Below are 25075 nucleotides of genomic sequence, written 5' to 3' on the forward strand. Positions count from 1 at the left end.
CCTGGGCCTGGCCAGCCCCTTCCGGAGCCAAGGCCCGGGCGGGATTCCGCCGAAGGAGCGCGTCCCGGCCTCCTTCCCGGCGAGAAAGCCGAGTCCGGTGCTGCCGCCTCAAAGACGCGAAGGCAGAAGGGCGGCCGGGATTTCAGCCAAGTTCACGGGCAGGGGCGCTTTTGTGGCTGGGGATAGAAGTTACAGATGCGTACAGATGATAAACGCAGCGCTGGCCTAACTGGACAGTTTCACTATTCAAGCTCTTGCAGGATCCGTCCATATGTTCAAGTGGCATGGCAACCCTTGCTCCCCCGTATGTCCATTTGTGAACCCCTTTTCTCTCCTAAAACAATCATTTAAACTTGTTAAAAGAACCAAAATATGTTTTATTTATCCTTAAGCTATGTCTGAAAGAAATTAGAAATGTCACATTTTTAGATGGGCAGCTAAGACAGGAATGTACTCAAATCTGTTTTGCAGTGTGTAATTAGCACTCTGAAGCTCAACATCAAAAAAACGAAGATCATGGCCACGGGGCCCATCACCTCCTGGCAAATAGATGGGGAAGAAATGGAGGCAGTGAGAGATTTTACTTTCTTGGGCTCCATGATCAGTGCAGATGGTGACAGCAGTCACGAAATTAAAAGACGCCTGCTCCTTGGGAGAAAGGCGATGGCAAGCCTAGACAACATCTTAAAAAGCAGAGACATCACCTTGCCAACAAAGGTCCGTATAGTAAAAGCCATGGTTTTCCCAGTAGTGATGTATGGAAGTGAGAGCTGGACCATAAAGAAGGCTGATCGCCGAAGAATTGATGCTTTTGAATTATGGTGCTGGAGGAGACTCTTGAGAGTCCCATGGACTGCAAGAAGATCAAACCTCTCCATTCTGAAGGAAATCAGCCCTGAGTGCTCACTGGAAGGACAGATCGTGAAGCTGAGGCTCCAATACTTTGGCCACCTCATGAGAAGAGAGGACTCCCTGGAAAAGACCCTGATGTTGGGAAAGATGGAGGGCACAAGGAGAAGGGGACGACAGAGAATGAGATGGTTGGATGGTGTTCTTGAAGCCACTAGCATGAGTTTGATCAAACTGCGGGAGGCAGTGGAGGACAGAAGTGCCTGGCGTGCTCTGGTCCATGGGGTCACGAAGAGTCGGACACGACTAAACGACTAAACAACAACAACAACAATTAGCACTCTATATCTTCCTTAATGCTTCAAACGATGTAACATATTCTGATTTAAAATGGAACCCCAAACCAGTAGTGTCTGATGGGGACTGGGGCTGTGGTTGTGTTTAGCTTGGGGAGGAGAAGATTAAGGGGGACATGATGATAATGCGGTTTAAATATCTGCTCTAGAAGGCAAATCCAGAGCCAGGAGGTGGAAACTACAGGGAAGCAGATTTTGGCTAGCAGAGCAGCAGACAGCAGTGGGAGACAGGGGGCTCTGCTGCCCTAGAGCTTTGCCTGGGTAGTGGCATCCTGCCCTGAGCAAAAGGGCTGTCAGACTGTGGGACTTGGACTGCCGTCCTTTCCAACACCATGGTTTGCATTCAGCAATGTCCTGTTCATGGAAATGAATGAACCTAAGTGGGTTATGTCCACGGTTCTACTCTGAGGAGGAATAGTGTTGAGTCCCATCCTTTGAGTCTAGTGAGATGCTTGAATCACTTCATGTTTTGTGGAAACAAATGCTTTGATTTCCTGGGGAAATGTTGTGCTCTGAGGTTTTTTATGTCAAAACTTTTTTATGCCGGGAGTGGGGGGGGGCAGAGGAAAAGTGGTCAGAACCACAAGTGTGACACTTGGACATCCCTCAGTGTAGGGCGGGCATGTCCAAAGCCTGTTTCCAGGGCCTAATCTGGCCCACCGGTTGATTTAATCTGGCCCCCGTGGCAGTATATGTCCTGGGGTAAAATCCGTAAAAAAAATTTGGGGTAAAATTGTAAAAAAAATCAACAACTGCAATCCTAAATATATATAAAAAATAAAAAACACTTCAGATACACTGAAGCAGAAGTCACCAGAGCCTTATATATAGTGGGAGGGTGGGGTGGGGTGGAGTTTTTCTCAGGCGGGTAGTAGGAGATGGGTGATAGACTCAATGGTTATGGTAAATCACCCATCTCTTTGTGTGCATGCACACAAAAGCTTATACCAAGAACAAACTTAGTTCGCCTCTAAGGTGCTACTAGACATTTTTTTAATTTTTTAAAAATATATTTCGACTGTGTCAGACGAACACAGCTACCTACCTGAATTTTCAATCCTAAAAACAGCTCAACAACTTTGGGGTCAACTTCAATCCTAAAAATAAAAAGCTCAGCAATTTTGGGCGGCCCTCATGCGTGTTCACTTCATCAAATCTGGCCCTCTTTGAAAAAAGTTTGGACACCCCTGGTGCAACGGAACAAAAAGCATGAGCAGAATTCAAGGCCTGGCAAAAACACGGACCCTACTTAGTACCCTCTTTGAGCAAAGGATGTGGCTGTGAATGGGGTGTGGTCTGGAGAGAATCCTAAGGGCCAAATAGAGAGGTCTGGAGTGCTGCATTTGGTCTCTGTGCTTGACATTCCTCATCCCTGAAATAAACCGAGGCCCATTTTGGGCAGTGGCTGGAGTCTGGGTTTGGGAGGCTGAGGATGCCTCTTTGCCACGTGCAGGTGGTGACCCAGTTACCAGTCTTTTCTAGTTAGCCTCCTTTTTTGTTACATCATCACTTGCCTTGGTCCACATGTTTCTAGCCTAGTGTCTGGAGCCACACAGATGTGTTGGCTACTTGTTTCCTGAATTTTAGTGTCTTTCATATGTTGCAATTCCCAGCAGCCCTTGCAGGGATTTCAGAGTGTACAGAACATGCTTCATGTGACATTATCTCAAAGGTTTGTGCTGCACACTGGTTTTATCAGCTCAGCTCCTTCTGTGTGCAACAAGGTAAGATTTTTAAAAAACAATACTGAGATATGGAAACATCTTTTGTCACTCCTGGTATTACAGAGAGTTAAAGCTTTAGGTTTGAAACATCCTTGACAGTCTACCTTTTGTTTCATGTAAACATGGTTGTCTCTGTTTAACTTTCAATACCACTAAACTTGCAGGATTTCTTGTTTTGACCTGGTTTGTATGCTAGCATTGTTGGGTCATTTCAGAGATGTCATCTGAGCAATGGCAACAAAGCTCGCTTTTGATGTTTGTGCTGCTGCTTTGCAACAGTGGAATGCCATTTCTCAAGCCTTTTCATGTTCTGTTCAGCACCAGATTTAGTAAGTCTCTATAGCAATGTTGTGAAGGCTGCCCGCACAGGCTTAGCTGACGTTTTTGTTCAAAATGAAATGGCAGCTGCAACTCTGGCAACTCCCTGTAGATATGGGAAGGCGAAGAGTAGTGGACGGTCTGTATGGGATAGTAACTCCCTCTCTGCTTTGGGAATGGGCTGGTGGGTTAACAAGTGCATCAGGAGATGTGCGACTGCTACCTCTGATTATTTGCAGGGCTGCCTAGGAATACATCCTGGCAGCTGTACTACACGCATGTGTAAATCTGTGTAACCCAGAGTTAGGCATCTCTGTGTCTGCACCACAATATAGAAATAGGTTTTCCATATCTGGAAATCCAGTCTTTCTATCCTTTCTTCTCTTCCAGGTGACTCCATGATTTTGTTTTAATTGGAGGCAAAATTCCAGCATAAATATAAGTCTGGTATAAAGAACTGTGAAGTCATGATGGATGTTGGAAAGTGGCCAATATTTACTTTGCTTTCACCACAAGAAATATCAACCATCCGAAAAGCATGTGTGTTTGGAACATCTGCCAATGAAGCGATATACATCACCCACAGTGATGAGGTAAATATTGGGTTGTCTAGGTTAAATGGCTTAACTTTAAAAAAAAGTTTGTATATCTGGTGCATAAGCCAAAAACAACGCAAGTGATTTGCAAATGTTTGTATGCTTGATATATTTTTTAAAGATAGTCTTAAGGCTTTAAAAAAGTTGTATATTCTCTCAAATGGTATGTACAGTGGTACCTCAGGTTAAGAACTTAAGTCATTCTGGAGGTCCGTTCTTAACCTGAAACTGTTCTTAACCTGAAGCACCACTTAAGCTAATGGGGCCTCCCGCTGCCGCCACACGATTTCTGTTCTCATCCTGAAGCAAAGTTCTTAACCCGAGGTACTATTTCTGGGTTAGCGGAGTCTGTAACCTGAAGCGTCTGTAACCCGAGGTACCACTATATTGGCACATTTGCTCCTTAGCTGATAGAAACAAATCTCAAAACCACTTTGCTGGTTGAACAACTTCAGAATATTTCTTTAAAATTATTTGAAAAAGTTCTTTAAAACAAATTATGAGATCCTCTGGTTCATTTCCTCTTCTGTTTGTTTTACTAGAGCATTCAGTATGATATTAAATATATTAAGAGGAGACTGTATTTTAAATGAGAAGAAAAAAATGATTAAATTAAAATTAATTGAGAATCAAGGGGGCAGCCGGTTTGCATGGAGTCTGTCCTGGCTATCAGAGGTGTTGGCAGTCTCACACCTACGCCACTGAGGGCAAGATGGGGCCTGGATGCCTGCCCCATAGTCTCCGGCTGATGCAGCTATCTAAGAGAACAAGAGAGAGGACAAGGAGTGCCAGCCCCCTTGGGGTTCTGGCCCTGTGGCCCACAACTGGCCTGTGGCCTGCAATCAGAGGAATGAGGCCCTTCGGAGAAATAATAATAATAATAATAATAATAACAACAACAACAACAACAACAACAACAACAACAACAACAACAACAACATATTATTTATACCTCACCCATCTGGCTGGGTTTCCCCAGCCACTCTGGGCGGCTTCCAACAAAATAAAACACACTAATTCATGAAATATTAAAAGCTTCCCAAAACAGGGTTGCCTTCAGATGGCTTCTAAAAGTCTGGTAGTTGTTGTTCTCTTTGACATCTGGTGGTGAAGGAATGGGTTTCCCAAACCCCAAAACTGACTGTGCAGGCAGTTTTTAACTGCACCAAAATCCCCATTTCTCCTTAGCTAAAATGCATAAACTTTAGCCGTTGAGCAAATGCAAAATAAGAACACAGCTCTCTCCCTTATCAGTTTGACGGCAAGACTGGCCTTGACTTTACCAGTAGAACAGACACAAACATATCTTATGTCCTGACCACAAATGACGCAGAGACCCAAGTCTGGGACTAACGCCAAAGCATGTTCTCGGAAGTAGTGACCTCTTGCTCCAAGATAGGAGTAGGAACAGGAATATCCTTTTATGGTCAGAAGTACAGGAAGGAAGATCCTTTTATGGTTGAGAGTACCAGAGCAGGAACATATGTGATGTCAACCTGTGTACGTACGCCAACGTGGTTGGGCTCCTAGGGGAGGAGTGAGAGGGTGCCTGGAGGATATATAAACTTCATGAAACCTGTCATTTCTTTGGACTTGCTGTAGACTTGATCACGCAAATGCCTTCTGCTATCCGGAGAGCAGAATAAACTCTTTCTTTGAACCAACCTCGGTGTCATTTTGACTTCCTTCCTCCTGTCCCGGAGCAACGCAGACCCAATCGGTGAACTCCAATAAGGCTTCAGTGGGAGGGTGTTCCACAAGGCAGGAGCCTACCAAGAAGGCTCTCTGCCTGGTTCCCTATAACTTTGCTTCTCGTAGCAAGGGAGCTGCCAGAAGGCCCTCGGCGCTGGACCTCAGTGTCCAGGCAGAATGATGGGGGTGGAGATGCTCCTTCAAGTATACTGGACCTAAGCCGTTTAGGGCTTTAAAGGTCAGCACCAACACTTTGAATTGTGCTCGGAAACGTACTGGGAGCCAGTTTAGGTCTTTCAAGACCGATGTTATATGGTCTTGGCAGCCGCTCCCAGTCACCAGTCTAGCTGCCACATTCTGGATTAGTTGTAGTTTCTGGGTCACCTTCAAAGATAGCCCCACATAGAGTGCATTGCAGATGTCCAAGCGGAGGATAACTACAGCATGCACCACTCTGGCGAGACAGCCCGCGGACAGGTAAGGTCTCAGCCTGCGTACCAGATGGAGCTGGTAAAGTTACCTTCCTTTTACCGTCACGTTGTCTCAAAACCTCTCAGCCAACCAACAAGAAACCTGAATTGCTCATTCCAGTCCCTACTGCTCATTCTTAGAACCTTACATTTGTCCCTATTGAAACTGACTTTGTTAGTTTTGTCCCAGTTCTCCAAAGGTTGGTAAAGATTCATGGCTTCCTATATCAATGTTATAAACATGTAAGAATAAGAAAAATAAAACATTTCTAAGTACAAACGCTGTATATGTGGAGTAATATCAAAGAAAGAAAATTGAACATACAGGTGATAGTTAAGTAAATTATACAGTGGCTTTCATGGGTATAATTCCAACCAAAATGCGTTTTGACCTTGGATGTTTAAAATCAGAGTGTTCCTTCCATATTATAAAAGAAATCCAATTTCATAAAATAATCATAGCTCCAGCATTTCTTATCTATAGCATACTTTGTTGAGTTTGCCAGATTTTGGCCATTTAGAGTTCATTGCAAAACCATGCTATTGTTGTAAAGACACCATAGCTGAAATGGATATAGTAAGAATCCTATTAAATCTTATAAATTATATATTTACCCTGATTCATTTTCATCTTGATGACTGTTGCTATAAATATAAGCATTAAAATATAGTGTTATTGGTCTCTCTTTCCAGGTATTTGTATTTGGATTAAACTGTAGTAATTGTTTGGGAACTGGAGATAACCAGAGTACCATTGTACCAAAGAAACTTGAAACTTTATGCGGAAAGAGGATTCGCAGCCTCAGTTATGGAAGTGGACCACATGTAATACTTAGTACAGAAGGTAGTTTTGCTCTTGAGCAATACTAATTGCATGCTCCCTAAATTTAAGCAAAGGTCGTTAGAAATGGGTTCCAAGAAAATGTGGTTGTGGCCTTGCGCTGTTGGCAAGTCCATTCCAACAACAGGTTGTTCCAGCTTAACCTCCCTGTGTGGCTGCATCTTCCCCTCAACTCCTACACACATATATTGATACTCTTTCCAATCTAGTCTCCCATGTCAAAGAATGGATATCTTCTCTTCTCATCTGATTTTAAGTAAACCCATTCATGGAATAGCTGTAATTGGATGAATGAGTGAAAGTGTATATTGTTCCTTCTCTTTGGCCATGAAAGTTGATTACTTTGTTGGGCAAGACACTAAATTACTTTACTATGTTGCTTCCAATGGGATGTGGACATGGTTTTAAAAATATTTGCCCAGCTTAAATATTTGTGGTAAGCTTGGGCTGCAGAATTTTATTAGGCACTTCCCTCTCGCCAAGGGTGCGAACTGGTGGCTCTCACAACGTTGTTGGATTGCAACCCCCATGGATCTTTTCCTGCCTTCACGCAATGTTGTCTCCAACGTCAACCCTAAGAATGAGAGCAGTCTTTTGACATCTTCCTTTGATGCGTGTGTGCAGCTTGTCTAAAGGTGGAGCCTGTGGCTGCAATTGCCAATGTTTTCCTTTGTGCAGCAGCATTCACCAGACCAGGGAGGAGTAAAGTTATGCAGATGCTGCAGCGCTTCCTAGGAAAAATAAAATCTAAAAAGGCTTAAGTGTCTCACTCCATGTGTGTGCACACCCCATTCCCTCAAACCTTTCAGAACGATTGGGTTCTAATTCAGGTGCTTATCTTAAGACTTAGGGCTATTTTCCACACTGTACAAGCAGAATTCTGCTTGTGAAATAGGACATCCACTTCCTATGCTCTCCCCTACATGCCCCCAAATTCTGCTTTGGAGCAGATTTTGAGGCCACATGGTGGTCTGGAGGGGGGAGAAGAGGAAGTTGCATTGTGGGCGTGGAAGTCTGTTGCATGAGTGGAGCTGTGGCTCTGGATGCAGTCTCTTATATTTTTTCTGACCCGCTTTTGTCTGGTGTTGTTTGGAATTGGGAATCATCTTCTAGGGTTAGATAAATAATTGTGGACATTTGCGCTTTTGTGCCTTTCATAGATGGTGAAGTTTATGCCTGGGGACATAATGGATACAGTCAACTTGGAAATGGGACCACCAATCAAGGTGTTACACCCATTCAAATCTGTACCAATTTGCTAATTAAGAAAGTAATTGAAGTAGCTTGTGGCTCCCATCATTCTATAGCACTATCATCTGATGGAGATGTAAGTCTTTTATGTATGTATATTATTACTTGCTAAACTTTTGCTTTTGAGAACCCACTGTTATGCAAATGTGTTCCTGTATTTATTTATTTAAAAGCATTGACATCCCACTTAATATTTCAAAAATCTCTAAACTGTCTTAAATTTTGGGAAGCCCTCAGAGAAGAGTGAATCTGATGTTGCTATCAATCATTGTATTGTGTTTTCCTAGTGAAATATTTTGGACTGAAATCTTACCTTAACAGATAAGATTAAGATGTAACATGATGTTTCATGATGTAAAGTTACATGATGTAACTTCGCATCACGATGCATGTTTCCAGAAGGAACGGACTACCTGTGGACACAGGGCAGTGTCTGCTGTTTGGCAAGGCTTTTGATGTGTCACCTGCATATCTGCAGCAGTGGAGTTAAAATTGGAAGAGTTCTAGGGTAAAATTTTTTAAAAAGGTAAAAGGAGATAATCAACTCAAAGCTGTTCAGGCATTATTTTTGTTCTGAAGGAAGTTTGGAGTGTGTTCCCATTATGTATTTTCATCTTCTTTCCTTGTGGCAAGGTGTATGCCTGGGGCTATAACAACTGTGGACAAGTTGGGTCAGGCTCCACGGCAAACCAGCCCACTCCCCGCAAGGTTTCCAACTGTCTGCAGACGAAGGTGGTGGTCGGCGTTGCATGTGGCCAAACCTCTTCCATAGCTGTAGTGGACAATGGTGAGGTAAGCATTCCAAGGTCATTGCACACATGGCTCTGATTCTGCGTAAGAAAATGCTAAAGTGCAGAACAAAGGGCTAATAGAAGATGCCCCAGAAACTTTTGTGAAGCTGATGAGCTGCAGTGGCTTTAAACTAGACACCTGCTGGCTGTTCATTGCCATTAGGACTTGTTCTGGCACCTGTATGTTCACTTCATCATCTAAAATTCATTTCTGAAGGTGATGCTGAATCACCTGAGGGAGCAAATCTTGTGGTTAAAGGGAAAAGTAGGATTTGTGACTCATTTGATAATTATTGAAACCTCAGATGCAGTTAGTAAACAATTATTCAAGGCTTAAGTCAGAGGAAGTTTATCCTCAGGAAACGGGGAAACTTGAGCTATAAATAGTGTTGACATTGCTGCTTCCTTGATCTTAAACGCTGGAAAGTTAAACTATTTTACTTACGCTATGAATCCAGTACATCCAGAACTGTCCTGTAACATTTAGGGGAAGGGCAGAGTAACCAAGTAACTCTGCAGGCAGATTAAACTAAAAGTCATAAAACCCTTCATTTTATAATTTAGGAGTCAGTATGCAGTGTTCATATGCACAAAAGAAAAATGAGTCGGCAACAGATAGCTGAAGTGTATGTAGATTAGGATTAGGTGCATTTTCAGCCTGCCTTTCTCAACATCTTTCCCTGAACTAGAGCTATTTTAAATTCATTTTTATTGTTACATTTATATCCCACCTTCAAGGAGTTCCGTGTTTCTCCCTCCTCACCATTTTACCCTTACACCAACCCTAAGAGGTAGGCAAGAGACTGGCCCAGGGTTACCCACTGAGCTTCGCGACTGAGTGGGGCTTTGAACCCTGGTCTACCAGATCATAGTCTAACGCTCTCACCAGCACACTGCACTGGCCACCTCTTTCCCTGGAGTGCATCCAGATTAACTGTTCTTCCTTCTTCATGAAGGTATATGGCTGGGGTTACAATGGCAATGGTCAACTAGGTCTGGGAAACAATGGCAACCAGCTAACCCCATGCCGAGTGGCTGCGCTACAAGGTCTCTGTGTAATGCAGGTGAGTACAAAATAGTGCAAGTTGTGTTGCTTAATTGTCCCCTGGTTTATTGTGAGCTTCTGTTTAGTGCTTATAACCAAAGCCTAGCCTGCAAACAGTTGGTGTTGAAGAGGCCTGGTAACTATGAGCCTGTAGATGGCTGCCATCTTCACTGCAGCTGGGGCAGCCTTCAGTTGGCGGTTTTTGCCAAGGGCACGAAAAGGGAATAACCAAGACGCAGCTGCCTCTTCCAGACCTGAGATTGTGTTTAGGAAGTGTCAACATTTTACTGGTGATCTTTTGGAGACAAGATGACTTGGGTTATTTCTCAGTTCTGTAAGTATTTTACGAAACCATCAATAATCAGTGAAACCTTTTCATACCTGGGCCAGGGAACCTACAGTTCTCGTGATGTTTGTTGGGCTCTCTCCACCCCCAGCCTCAGTCAGTAGTCAGAAATAACAGGAGTTGCAGTCCAACAGTATCTGGAGAACCGTAGGACACCCCCCTCCGCATTTCATAACCTGTGTGCAGACTCCCTTGGCGTTTAAAACTAACCCAGGTTGTGCAACTGATACTTAAGTGTCCAGCAGTGATTTCTCGTTCTTCGTGGCCATTCTTTGTGGCCGTTCTTCGTGATCTCGTTCTTCGTGGCCATTCTTCGTGATGCTAGCATTGATTTCCATTTTCTTTTTTGCAGGTTGCCTGTGGCTATGCACACACAATGGTGTTAACGGATGAGGGCTTGCTCTACGCCTGGGGAGCAAACACTTATGGGCAGCTGGGAACTGGCAGTAAAAGCAACCAGCTAAGCCCAGTGCAGATCATGATGGAAAAGGAGAGGTAAATGTTGCTGCAACTAATCCTTGGAACTGGGAGGCAGGGATGTTTGAGGTGTCTGTTCAAGGCACCTTGAAAAAGAGGTGACTGATGCCTTTGTCTGTCCGTCTTTGGTGTAAAGGGCAACTTCTCTTTGCAGGCTTTGTGAGCAGGGCTTCATCTGTCTTCCTTTCTTCTCTGATCCTTTCTCAGTTTCCACTCTCCCTTCAGACCATGAAGTCTGTGACCCAAGATTTGTTATTTTAAGGCGTCTAAGTTACGGCAAGTCCTGCCAGTACTTTCCACTCTGCAAAAAATGTGTGTCTTGTCTTGTCTCAAACGGAGCTTTGGAATACACTTCACTTTTAGATAAAGTTAGGCAACTAAAATGAATGAGAACCACCTTAAGTTCAGGACAATCTGTTTTTGTTTTCTACTCTAGTGATGGAGGGAGGAAAAGATTGGTATCACTTGCTATACCTGCCTAGGGACTGGATCCTTTCGACTGGAGTGCTTGATCCAGTAGCCCTCAGCTGGTGTGATTCTGTGAGGCACCATGAGAAGCTTCTTTCAAGTCTCCATCCAGAATTTCGTGCTCCTCTCCTGCTTCAAGTGCCCCTAGTAAACTGTATGCCGTTTCATAGTCAAGGGACACAAAAGTTTAATTGTGTCATGTTTTGGAAGGGAAAAAAAGATTTTATTAATTTTCCAAAAAAAATTTTAAACAAACAAACAAACAAACAAAAATCTCAGCCATTGTTAAATGACTTCCTTGTATCCCCCTGGTTGAATTTCAGTGTATATCATTTTAACAGTTTTCCAAAACCAATATTCTTATAGGATTAACTTAATCACTTAACATCTTTCTTTATTTCAAATTTGGCATTATACATATTAATTCATCACATTACATATTTAAATCCTAAGCCTATCTGATATTTGCAAGCTTTTCCAATTAAGTTAACTTAACATATTTAACTAAATAGTCTTTAAATTTCGTCATCCATTCCTCCTGGTGGTCCTCCTCCTTCTGGTCGCGGACTCTTCCCGTCAGGTCGGCTAGCTCCGAAAAATCCATCATCTTCATCTGCCAATCTTCCACTGTTGGTGCTTCTTGTGTTTTATAGTTCTTCGCTAACAAAATTCTTGCTGCAGTTGTGGCATACAAAAATAATTTAACATCTTTTGGGGGCAATTCCAAACCTGTGATTCCAAGAAGAAAGGCCTCTGGTTTCTTAATAAATGTATATTTCAACATTTTTTTCAATTCGTTATAAATCTTCTCCCAGAAGCCTTTCACCTTGGGGCAGGTCCACCACATATGATAGAAGGTACCCTCTTTTTCTTTACATTTCTAACATAGATTATCACTGTTGTGGTATATCTTTGCTAATTTTACAAGAGTCAAATGCCATCTATACATCATTTTCATTATATTTTCCTTTAACACTGTACATGCAGTGAATTTGACCCCTTTCTTCCACAATCTTTTCCAGTCTTCAAACATTATATTATGTCCCACATCTCTTTTTTTTAAAAAAAAAAAAATTATTGCATTTTTCCAAATACAAATGAACGAGAAAAGCAAAAAGAAAAAAGAGAAAAGAAAGAAATAGAAGAAAAAAGAGAAAACAAACCATTTCATCAACTTATTTCAACTTTCCAACGGACTTCCCCACATCTCCCGCACAGAGCATTCTTAACAATAAATTTATCAACAAATTATAACCTTGTTTCGTGTGTTTCTTTTATACTTTCAATTACTATTTAAGTTTAGGTTCCTTATTTCCCATTTACTCTATAATATCCTTTTTTGACCATTTAAACATTGATTTTTTCATTAACATTATCTAATTTCATATATATTTCACTCTCGTTGCTGGAGCTAACATTCAAAGTCATGCGAAAACCTATAGTTCATATAACTTATAAAACTTTTGCAAATAGTCTTTAAATTTTTTCCAATCCTCCTCCATTGCTTCTTCTCCCAAGTCTCGGATCCTGGCAGTCATCTCGGCTAGCTCCATGTAGTTCATCAATTGCGTCTGCCATTCTTCCAGTGTGGGCAAATCTTGAGTCTTCCAATACTTAGCGATAAGGATTCTTGCTGCTGTGGTAGCATACATAAAAAAAGTTCTATCCTTCTTTAACACCTTTTGGCCGACAATGCCCAAAAGGAAGGCCTCCGGTTTCTTAGGGAAGGTGTACTTAAACACCTTTTTTAACTCGTTGTAAATCATTTCCCAGAAGGTCTTCACTCTTGGACAAGTCCACCAAAGATGAAAGAATGTCATAGAATCATAGAATCATAGAATCATAGAGTTGGAAGAGACCACAAGGGCCATCGAGTCCAACCCCCTGCCAAGCAGGAAACACCATCAGAGCACTCCTGACATATGGTTGTCAAGCCTCTGCTTAATGTCCCCTCAGCCTCCTTGCATTTCCAGCATTTATTATCAGACAAATGGTATATCTTAGCAAGCTTGACTGGGGTCATGTATACCATTTTCATAATGTTTTCTTTCAAGGCATTACATGCCGTAAACTTCATACCGGTGGTCCATAACCTTTCCCAGTCCTCAGACATGATATTATAACCAATGTCTTGAGCCCATTTTATCATGGCTGATTTAACTGTCTCATCCTGAGTGTTCCATTTAAGCAGCAAGTTATACATTCTCGATAATACCTTGGTCTTTGGTTCTAACAACTCTGTCTCAAGTTTCGATTTTTCCACCTGGAATCCTGTTTTTTTATCCAACTTAAAAACCTCATTGATTTGGGCATAATGAAACCAATCTTGCACCTTACCCTTTAATTTTTCAAAGCTCTGCAACCTCCAATTATCTCCAATATTTTCTATTATTTCCCAATATTTCGGCCAGCCGGCCTCCATATTAGGTTTTTTCCGAGCCTTGGCCTCTATTGGTGATAACCACCTCGGAGTCTTACTTTCCAGTAAGTCTTTATATTTTTTCCAGACCATAAATATTGCTTTTCTGACAATATGATTTTTGAACATTCCATGTGTTTTTGCCTTGTCATACCACAAATACGCATGCCAACCTAACGAATTGTTAAAGCCCTCCAGATCTAAGACATCAGTGTTTTCTAACAGAATCCAATCTTTCATCCAGCAGAAGGCAGCAGCTTCATAGTATAACCTTAAGTCCGGCAGGGCAAACCCCCCTCTTTCTTTTGCATCAGTTAATATTTTAAACTTTATTCGGGGCTTTTTGCCCTGCCAAACAAATTTCGAGATATCCTTCTGCCACTTTCCAAAACATTCCACTCTGTCCACGATCTGCAAGGCTTGAAACAAGAACAACATTTTTGGCAAGACGTTCATTTTTATAGCTGCAATTCGGCCTAACAAGGATAATTTCAATCTTGACCAGATTTCTAGGTCTTTTTTAACTTCTGACCAACATTTCTCATAGTTATCTTTAAATAAGTTCAAGTTTTTAGAAGACAAATTAACCCCCAGGTACTTCACTTTTTTAACAATGTTTAAGTCTGTTTCCTTCTGGAACCCATCTGTTTCAGAAGATGTCAAATTTTTCCCTAGTACCTTAGTTTTTTGTTTATTCAACTTGAATCCCGCCACCCGACCAAATTCTTGAATCAATTCTAAAACTCTTTTTGTACTAGATTCTGGCTCCTGTAATGTTAAAACCAGGTCATCTGCAAATGCTTTCAGTTTATTATGTCCCACATCTCTTGCCCAGTCTATCATCACTGACTTAACTTGTTCATCCTTTGTATGCCATTCTAACAATATGTTAAACATTTTAGACAAATTTTTAACTTTAGAGTCCAACAACTCCATTTCCAACTTAGATTTTTCTGAAGCAAAACCATTTTTGTTATCTAATTTGTACAATTCATTAATCTGGTGATAATGTAACCAATTTAACTTATCTTTAATCAAATGGTTTTAATTTATAACCTTCTTTGTCCTCTAATAACAAGTCTGAATATCTCAACCACTTGATATCTATATTTAACTTTTTCTGTGCCTTCACCTCCATTTGCGAAAGCCATCTGGGTGTCTTCCTTTCTAAGAGATCTTTATATTTTATCCATACATTGTACAGAGATTTCCCAATTACATGGTTTTTAAAAGCATTATGGGCCTTTACTTTGTCATACCATAAATATGCATGCCATCCAAACACATTGTCAAATCCCTCCAAATCTAAAACATTGGTATCTTCTAATTGTATCTATTCCTTAATCCAGCAAAGTGCAGCCGCTTCAAAATAGATTTTCAAATCTGGCAGGGAAAATCCCCCTCTTTCTTTAGAATCTGTTCGTAATTTATATTTAATTCTGGTTTTTCCCCCCTGCCAGATGAATCTAGATAAAGCTTTCTGCCATTCTTTAAAACATTTCACATTATCTATAATTGTGAGGGCTTGAAACAGAAATAACGTCTTTGGCAATACATTCATCTTAACCACTGAAATCAGGCCCATTAGTGACAATTTTAAATTTGACCATATCTCTAGATCTCTCTTAATTTCATTCCATAGTTTCTCATAGTTATCTTTGTATAAATTCAGATTTTTCCTGGACAAATTCACTCCCAGATACTTAACTTTTTTCACAAAATCTAGGCCTGTCTTTTCTTGTAATAACTTTCTTTCATCATTATCCAGATTTTTCTCTAATACTTTGGTTTTGCTCTTATTTAACTTAAATCCTGCTACCTGTCCGAATTCCTGCATCAGCTCCAGTGCTTTTACTGCACTGGAGTCTGGATCCTGTAATGTCAGTACTAAATCATCAGCAAAGGCTTTTAATTTATATTGTTTGGATCCTACTGTAATACCTTTAATTTGATCATCTTTTCTTATCCTCTAGGACCGAAACGAACAACAGAGGGGGAAGTGGGCACCCTTGCCTGGTTCCCTTCTCGATTCTAATTTCCTCCAATACCACATTATTTACAATAATTTTAGCTTTTTGTTCATGATAGATCACATTAATACCATTTAAAAAATCTTGACCAACCCCCATACTTTCTAAATTGTGTAACATAAAACTCCAAGATACATTGTAAAAGGCTTTCTCAGCATCAGTAAACATTAACATTGCTTTACAGTTCTTTCTTGCTTCCAGCTTTTCCAAAATATCTACAACATTCCTGATATTATCTTTCATGTGTCTTCCAGGCAGGAAACCTGTTTATGTTCAGACAGAACCTTCTTTAGCCTGTTAGCCAGTATATTCGCAAAAAAATTATAATCCACATTAAGTAGGGAGATTGGTCTGTAATTCTTGACATTGGCTCTATCTTGATCTTGTTTAGGAATCAAAGTAATATAAGCTTCCTTCCAGGTTTCAGATGCTTTGCCCCCTTCCTAGAATCAAATTGTATACTTCTACCAAAGGTTGGATAAGCCAGTCTTTCTTTCTTTTTTAATACAATTTTTATTGAATGATTTTATGTTACAAAAAGCAATACAGCCATACCACCACTAAATATAATTAAGAAATAAAAATTACATACATTGATATTTAGTTTGTTATTTGTTATTTACCGTCTTATTTCCTCCCAAATATTGCATCCAACAACACACATATGTGCAGACACCCACACACCCACACCCGCACACAAAATGATAATAATGAAAGTAAATATTTTTTCCCCTTTTATCTTCCAAAACATTTTCTTCAACTTTGACTTCCTGTCAAGTCCCTTTGGGTATATTTTATCTTGCATTTGAATGTACACAAAACAATAAACCTTTCTATATAATTTTTCTAATACATTCTGAAAACATAATAAATCCTTAATTGTTGTCCACCTCCTTTTAGTTCCCTTATCACTCGAATGCTAGCACGGAGTCAAAACTATTATTGTAGTTTTGAACATATCTTCTACAACCATCCCATTTTTCCGCAAATTTTTGCTTAGAGTTTCCTCTGAGTTTACTAGTCAGTTGAGCTGTCTCCACCAATTCCTGTAATTTGATTTGCCAATCTGTTATTTTTGGAGCCTCGGGATCTTTCCATCTCTTGGCCACAAGTATACGAGCCGCTGCGGTTGCATACAAGAATACCTCTCTTAGATTTTTTGGGATCTCTTTATCTAAAATACTTAATAGAAATGCCTCCGGTTTTTTAGTAAAAGTTATCCCCATCATCTTTTTTAATTCATCGTATATTTCCCCCCAAAAAATCTTAATCTTTTCACACGTCCACCACATGTGGATCATGTCACCGTTATTTCCTCCACATTTCCAACAAGCATTCGCCAAATTTTTATACATTCTTGATAATCTGGAAAGAGTGAGGTATCACCTATGAGCCATTTTCATCATGTTCTCTCTTATATTATGTTGTTGTTTAGTCATTTAGTCGTGTCCGACTCTTCGTGATAGCTGGCTGTAAATTTCAAATTTACCTTTGATAAGTTTCCCCAATCTTTTAGCATAATTGGACGGCCCACTTCTTGGGCCCACTTTATCATTGAAGCCTTAACCTCCTCATCCATTACTTCGTAGTCTAAAAGAAGTCTATACATTTCTGCGATTATTTTAGTTTTACTATTCAGTAATTCTCTTTCAAATCTTGAAGGCTCCTTTTCAAAACCTATCTGCTTATCCTGTCTGAACATTTCATTCACCTGGGAGTAATCTAGCCAACTAGAAAAGTGATCTTTTATTTTCTCATAACTTATCAATATTAGTTGACCCTCCTCCTCCCTTAATCTTGTGTTATATGTTATCCAGTTCTCTTTGATGTTGTTGTTTTTTTTAACAGCGATTGCTTCTAATGCAGAGTTCCATCTTGGGGTTTTCTGTTCCAAATATCTTTTGTATTTTCCCCACACCTTATATATAGCATCTTATTATATGATTTGAAAAACTCCAGTCCGCCTTTATTTTCCCATAATTAAGATAGCCATGCCATCCAAGACGGGTGTCATGACCTTCTAGATCTAAAATATCCCAATTTTTTAATAAACACCAATCTTTCAACCAGAGAAGACATGAGGCTTCGTAATATAGCTTCAAATCCGGTAACCCGAAGCCACCTCTTTCTACAGTATCTATTAATATCTTATGCTTTACTCTTGGTCTTTTACCCTTCCACAAAAATCTAGAAATTTCTTTTTGCCACTTGTCAATACTGCTGGTCTTTCCTATAATTGGAATTGTTTGGAATAAAAATAGTAGCTTCGATAAGACTATCACTCTTTTTATTTGATAAGCCAATGTCTTATAGTATTTTGCTGATAGACCATCTGGTCCCGGGGTCTTACCAAGTTGCATTGAGTTTATTGCATATTCCACTTCCTGTCTTGAAATCAGTCCCTTTAGTAGGATCTTTTTATCCTCGGGAATCTTCTGCAAACCATTGGTTTTAATAAATTGCTCAATCTTGGCCTGGTCCTCTTTCTCCTTTTTATACAGTTGTTTGTAGTACTTGTGAAAACATTTTCTTATGTCCACAGGGTTCTCCACAGACTTTCCTTCTGTTACAATAATTGTGATAGTACCGTATTTTTCGTTCTATAAGACGCACCAGACCACAAGACGCACCTAGTTTTTGGAGGAGGAAAACAAGAAAAAAATTATTCTGAATCCCAGAAGCCAGAACAGCGAAAGCAGCGATCCCTCTTGCTGTTTTGGCTCCTGGGATAGCTGCGCAGCCTGCATTCGCTCCATAAGACGCCCACACATTTCCCCTTACTTTTTAGGAGGGAAAAAGTGAGTCTTATAGAGCAAAAAAATATGGTACTTTGCTTTTGCCTCTTTTTTAATTGCCAAGCTAAAAGTTTCCCACATTTATTTGCAGATTCAAAATTCCTTTGTTTCATCCTCCTTAGTTTCCATTCTATTTCTTGATTTATAATCTGTGAATATTGAATCTGTAGGGTTTTAAGTTTCTTTTGTATCTGCAAATTCTTTGGGTTCCCTCTAAGACCCTTCTCTTTATCTTTTTGTTGTTCCAAAATCTTATCTTTTTTCTCATTCTGTATCTTTATCCTAATTGAATTTTGTTGAATGAGAAATCCTCTCATTACTGCTTTGCTGGCATCCCAAATAACCCTTGTTTCCGTTCCCTGATTCATATTAATTTCGAAATAATCCTTTAGAGCTTTTTGGGCTTTATTTACAATTTGGGTACTTCTCAACAAATCATCATTCATTCTCCATCTTAAGGAACCCTGTAAGGACATTTTCAGTTCCACAAAAACTGCATTGTGGTCTGAGCAGGTTTTAGGGCAAATTTCCGTTTTTGATACTTCAGGAACCAAGTCTCTGGATATTCATAGGCAGTCAATTCTCAAAAATGATTGGTTTGCATCTGAATAAAAAAGTGAAGTCTTTTTCAGTTGGATTTCTGACTCTCCATATGTTTGACAGATCAAATTTGTCAGTTATGTCAAAGAAAGCCTTAGGTAGTCTGCTAGCATTCAATTTTTTTTTGCCTCTGAGTCCTATCCATCAAAGTAGATGCAACTCCATTCAGGTCTCCCATTAGAATTAATTTGTAATCCAAATAGTCCAAAATACTTGTTTCCAAGTTCTTGAAGAATTCCGCTTTGCCATCATTAGGTGCATAGATTCCCAATAACAAATATTTTTCGCCTTGTGCTGTAATTTCCACTGCTATGTGTCTTCGTTACTCGTCTTTAAAGATCAGTTTTGGGTTCCACTTTTCTTTCATATAAAAAACCACTCCTCTTTTTTTCACTTTGTCCGAAGAAATAAATTCTTGTCCAAGTTTTTTTTCTATGATAAAATTTTTCTATGTAGTCTTGTAATATGTGTTTCCTGTAGACAAATTACATCCAAATTCTGTTTTTCCAACACATGATATACTTGTCTCCTTTTCTGAGGAGAATAAACTCTCAGTGCCATGATGTTAAATTAAGGGGTCACCGCTCCTGCCCCTGGCAGCTGCAGGCTTTGCCGTCCAAGTTCCACCGCGTGCTTTTGCAGAAATCTGTCCCTCTCTCCCCACAGTCTTAATTCTTTGCTTTCTTCCTTCGAATTTAAACGATAGGCCCTCTGGGAATTACCACCTGAAAAAAATGTTTTTACTCCTCAAAATGTTTGCCAATTCTGTAAAATTGGATCTTAAATTCAGGAAGTGTCTAGGAATCTCCTTGAAGAGGACGATGGATTTGTCCTGTATTTTTAAGCCTTTTTTATAATGCAATCTCAAAATGGTATCTCTCTGTTCCTTGGTCTTGAAGACCACTATACAGTCATAGGTTATTTTTCTATCCTTTTTGGGCCCAAATCTGTAAGCTTTTTCTATCTACAACTCAACTTCTTCCTTTTCCAAATCCCACCACGCCACAAAATAGCCCATCAGACACTCCTTGAGTTTCTCCTCATTCAGTTGAGGCACCCCTCTCAATCTCAAATGAGATTCTCTTTCCTTCATTTGAAGAAAGGCAATCGAATTGGCATTTTCATATTGTAGTCTTTCCAAGTCCGGCACTCTGTCTCTAGCTGTGCCAACCTTGTATCATGTGTAGTTATCTCAGTCTTAACCTCTTTCAGTTCAGAACTTAAAGCTTCGATCTTTTTATCCAGTCTTTCTATACCCTCTGTGTTGTGATTTGTATTGTCTCTAATTTCATTCAGTAGTATCATTACAGATTCCTCAAAGGGTGGATTTTTAGAGCCATGTCTTGTGGTTACCTTCTCTTGTTTATCAGCAAACATAATGGCTCAGGAATTTCAAGGTCAGTCCCACAGCTTAGTGGAATGAGAGAGGAAAACAGGATCCCACCACCAGTCCCACAGGTATCAGCCCAGGCAGCCAGCAGCCCCCCTGTTCCATGTTATTAAAGCAGGCTGCGAGTAAAAAGAAGTTTTCCAGATCACATATCAAGTTAACAGACAGTCCTGGAAGTAGAAGACACTTTTAGCTACTTTAAAATGTGTCCAGACAGCCACAGGATACAAAATAACAGAGTCAGTGGAAACGAAGATTGAATGTTTCCTCTTCCATTGTGACGTCACAATGGAGTCTAGCCTTTCCCTCCTGGGAGGTCCGCAACAGAATGGAGGAGCCTCTTTACTTAAAAACACAGTCCCGCAGGGTTTGTAGCAATTGAAATATTTCCCCCCTCTTCCCCCTGCAGAAGGGGGGCATAGGTTTAACTTGCAAACTTTCAAAAGTATTTTTCCACCTAAGGCTTTGGTCCTTGCTTACCAACTCCACTTTCTTTCAGCAAAAGGGATCAACCTCCGTTTTTAAATCCCTTCCCCCTCCTCTAATCTTGGTCAAATTAAGACTTTGTTCTTTACTTACAGTTCCAAATTTTGAGTCTTTTTATTGGAGGAATTGGCCGCTCACGATTGGCAGACTCAGAGCTTCGCGCAGTGAAGGAAGCAGTCATTTCCGCTGTGCCACGTCTCCAACCCCACTCACTCTCGGGGCTCTTGCGAGCTTACTGGGGAGCGGGGGAGTCGCAAAAGGGCACCCACCGGATCACCAGGTTCTCAGAACACCCGATCTGAGGTTTTTCCGGGGGACCGCAACACTCTTGCAGTCTCCCCCTGCTTCACAGCGCTGGGGCTCTTTCAGCTGAAAGAGCTCCCGTCTTCCATTACTGGGTGACCAACCGGAAGTCTAATTGTGTCTTGTTTTGAATGTGGTCCATATTTTCACATTTAAATGCTTGCCCAAAAAACCTGATCCTACGCTGTGGTAACCAGATATGGGCCCTGAGGCATCAGGCACAACCTCACAATCTTCCTTCATCTCATTGAACGTCCTCAACATGGCCTTTGAGGTAGTGGTAAGGGGGCTGGCCAATGACAGAGCTGGCAGAGAACATGTGGGGACCCCAAGGTGAGAAACACGGATCTGTACCATCTGAATTTTCTCTCTGCTCTCTTGGCATCCATGTGGGGCTAAGGGGTCACTTTTTCATATCTAATGACAGTGGCCCAAAGTCAGCTCATTTTTGGTTAGGATTTTGCCATTTATCAAATCTATTACAGGCCATGCCTTCCTTTTTAGGTCCTCTAGTGGTATTGTCTGGTGGCATGCATTGGCTACATGTAGCTGTTGTACTTTTTTAGCACTGTAGAATGCAAGAGCATTAGATGTCTATTTATAGCAGCATAGGGGGAGGGATTCTAGTATTTGAGAGAATGTATGGTCAGCATGATTCTGTCTTCATAGAATCATAGAGTTGGAAGAGACCACAAGGGCCATCGAGTCCAACCTCCTGCCAAGCAGGAAACACCATCAGAGCACTCCTGACATATGGTTGTCAAGCCTCTGCTTAAAGACCTCCAAAGTAGGAGACTCCACCACACTCCTTGGCAGCAAATTCCACTGTCGAACAGCTCTTACTGTCAGGAAGTTCTTCCTAATGTTTAAGTGGAATCTTCTTTCTTGTAGTTTGGATCCATTGCTCCGTGTCCGCTTCTCTGGAGCAGCAGAAAACAACCTTTCTCCCTCCTCTATGCGACATCCTTTTATATATTTGAACATGGCTATCATATCACCCCTTAACCTCCTCTTCTCCAGGCTGAACATGCCCAGCTCCCTTAGCCGTTCCTCATAAGGCATCGTTTCCAGGCCTTTGACCATTTTGGTTGCCCTCCTCTGGACACGTTCCAGTTTGTCAGTGTCCTTCTTGAACTGTGGTGCCCAGAACTGGACACAGTACTCCAGGTGAGGTCTGACCAGAGCAGAATACAGTGGCACTATTACTTCCCTTGATTTAGATGCTATACTCCTATTGATGCAGCCCAGAATTGCATTGGCTTTTTTAGCTGCCGCGTCACACTGTTGGCTCATGTCAAGTTTGTGGTCAACCAAGACTCCTAGATCCTTTTCACATGTACTGCTTTCACATGTACTTCAATGACTTACTATTTGGAAATGTGGTCTTTTCGTACCTTCACTTAAAACAAAACAGTACTGAGAGAGAGAGAATAGCAGACAGCTGTAAGCCTCAGCAATACCTTTGGTGCACAAAGCTGAAAATCTTGGAATGGCTTGGTGGTGAAGCTGCTGGGATTGTACAATATTAGAAGCCTTTCCTTTCTCCCCGCCCCCCGGCACAGTTATTTTCACACTTTCCTATGTGTAATCTGCAATTAGCATAGCGGGACTTGTTGCTTCTTGGTAAATGTGTATCGGGTTGGGTGACACAGATCTGTTGCTTACAATGCTGTAGTGATAGAATAAGATTTCTAATAATGCTTGCATATACAGCAGTTCTGCCGCTTTATACTGAAATGCTACTCTTTGGGCTTCTGTAGGTGAGGGGGAAAAGAGATAACAGGTTTTAGATAAAACACCCATAAAAAAAGCAGAAGCTTGAGTTTTATGGACATCATACTTCATATTCAGGTATGTAGCACTTTACAAAATTGTGAATTTCCAAATTATTACCTACAGTAAAGTGTCCATTTCCAAGCTGCCCTCTGTTCCATTGTGGAAGTGATGGGCACTCACAGCAACCACTGCATGGAAAGTCTGCCCCTGTGGTTTTGAATCATGCTGCATCAACAAAGGAAATGGGTTCTGTAGCTTCCAGCAACCACATCATGTGGGCAAAGAAACACTTCCTTTGCCTGCTCTGTTTGAAATCTAGGCGGCTTGAAGGCCAAGACAAATCTGCTTCCTGTTTGCAGAGGCAACGGGGGGGGGGGGGGAGGAGGACTCCTCTCTTCCTGCCATTTGCAGATGTTGGTGTTTTTGGCAGGTTCGCAGCTGGATTATTTAATTGCTTAGATCTTGTGGAACAGGCACACTCTCCCCACCTGTGGCCTTGCAGGTGAGAGTGGGCTGCAGGTTTCCTCACCCCTCACAGCTGGGGCCTCCTCTGTGTCTCCTGCAAGAGGCACTCTGGGGCAGCTGGCCTTCATTGCCCATTGCCAGTCATATGTGGCAATTGTTCAGTGATGCACATCACCTCTTAGACTGGGAATGATGTAATAATTGTGTTAATTAATTTTATTAAAGGGTAAATATTCCTTCTTGTGCAATTGAGCATAAATACTGTGATAAATGCCCTGAGGTGCATGTACTTTTAGAAGAAGAGGGTGTGCATCCTAAAGAGAGAGACATTCATGAATCTCCCTTTTTCAGCACTAAAGCTACTAGTTATGGAGTCTTGTGGTAATTGAATTTGTTTATGTCTTGCATAGTCTGTTATGACACTTCCTGTAATCTCCATGTATACCTTCATGACATATTATGCAATTCTTTGTGTATTGTAAATGTCTGGTGTCAGCAGCTGACTAACCTGTAGCTTTCTTTCTTTCTTTCTTTCTTTCTTTCTTTCTTTCTTTCTTTCTTTCTTTCTTTCAGAGTAGTAGAGATTGCAGCTTGCCATTCTGCTCACACTTCTGCTGCCAAGACACAGAGTGGCCTGGTATACATGTGGGGTCAGTGTCGGGGGCAATCGGTGGTTCTTCCCCATGTTACCCACTTTTCCTGCACTGATGATGTGTTTGCTTGCTTTTCCACTCCTGCTGTGATGTGGCGTCTACTCTCAGTAGGTGAGAACATGCTCAACTTTTTATTATTAAACACTGAAAACAAGCTTCTAGTTTCGCTGGCTGCCAAAGGATGCAAATACCAAAAAGGATTTGAGTCAGGCTTCTAATGGTCAGAAGGCACAGCTTTGCCTGTTTTCATTGCTTGTCCTCCTCTATAGTATTACTATAGAGTGAACTTCATGGCAGGACCAGGGGTGGGCAGGCAGGGATTTGAACTTTGGTTGTTGTCCAGCACACTAACCTCCAGGCTGCAGTGGCTCTAACATGGCTGCTGTTTATTTTTACAGAGCTTGGAGATGAGGTTTTCCAAACTCTGTCCAGGCTTGATAGTCAAACAATCGCTTCTGGTACCCTGTGAAAAATAGTAAAAATGCCTCACTGCATTCAGAACAAGTATAGCTGGCTGCTCCTTGCACAAATAATGGTGAGGAGGTTACAGGACCAAAGGCATTATTCTCGTATCTCTCTCTCTCTCTCAAGTCTCAATCCCTTCATGTCCTTTTTAAGAATGTCAGCACTCTTCTCTCCACCCTGGGAGTGTACCATACATAAAGAACAGAGTCTCCTTCACCTCCAAAATCTAGTTCTGTTTCCCAAACTCTCAACCACTGGCACTTCACAAAATGCTTTCCTCTCTTCCTACAGGCAGGCTCCTGGTTCTTTGCACCTGCCCTGGCACAACATCATCTGTACGAGAGCAGAGTCCAACACCTGAGCTAACAAGGCTAGGGAATACCATCTCCACAAAAAGTCCCCTCAGTGACTTTCTGTCAACTGCGCCACCACAGTTTCCCCCAAATGAATTTCTCTCAGTCTCTTGCTT

General features: G+C 41.2%; 1 protein-coding gene across 4 annotated transcripts in view; it reads left to right on the top strand.

Moving 5' to 3' along the window:
* The window catches only part of RCBTB1 (RCC1 and BTB domain containing protein 1), a 38837-nt gene that overhangs the window by 190 nt on the left and 13572 nt on the right, over positions 1-25075 (top strand). For 3 of the 4 annotated variants that reach the window (XM_082215784.1, XM_082215786.1, XM_082215787.1), the window contains exons 2-8: positions 3638-3840; positions 6699-6849; positions 8007-8173; positions 8731-8889; positions 9845-9952; positions 10632-10774; positions 24062-24252. In XM_082215784.1, coding sequence (XP_082071910.1) covers positions 3715-3840; positions 6699-6849; positions 8007-8173; positions 8731-8889; positions 9845-9952; positions 10632-10774; positions 24062-24252 — 1045 coding nt within the window. In that variant the 5' untranslated portion in view covers positions 3638-3714. Of the gene's footprint in view, positions 1-143; positions 305-3637; positions 3841-6698; positions 6850-8006; positions 8174-8730; positions 8890-9844; positions 9953-10631; positions 10775-24061; positions 24253-25075 lie in introns of those variants that run through there. The other variant, XM_082215785.1, reaches the window with a different exon arrangement.

This window comes from Podarcis vaucheri, assembly GCF_965113315.1.
Source record: "Podarcis vaucheri genome assembly, chromosome: 3".
Taxonomy (NCBI): Eukaryota; Metazoa; Chordata; class Lepidosauria; order Squamata; family Lacertidae; genus Podarcis; species Podarcis vaucheri.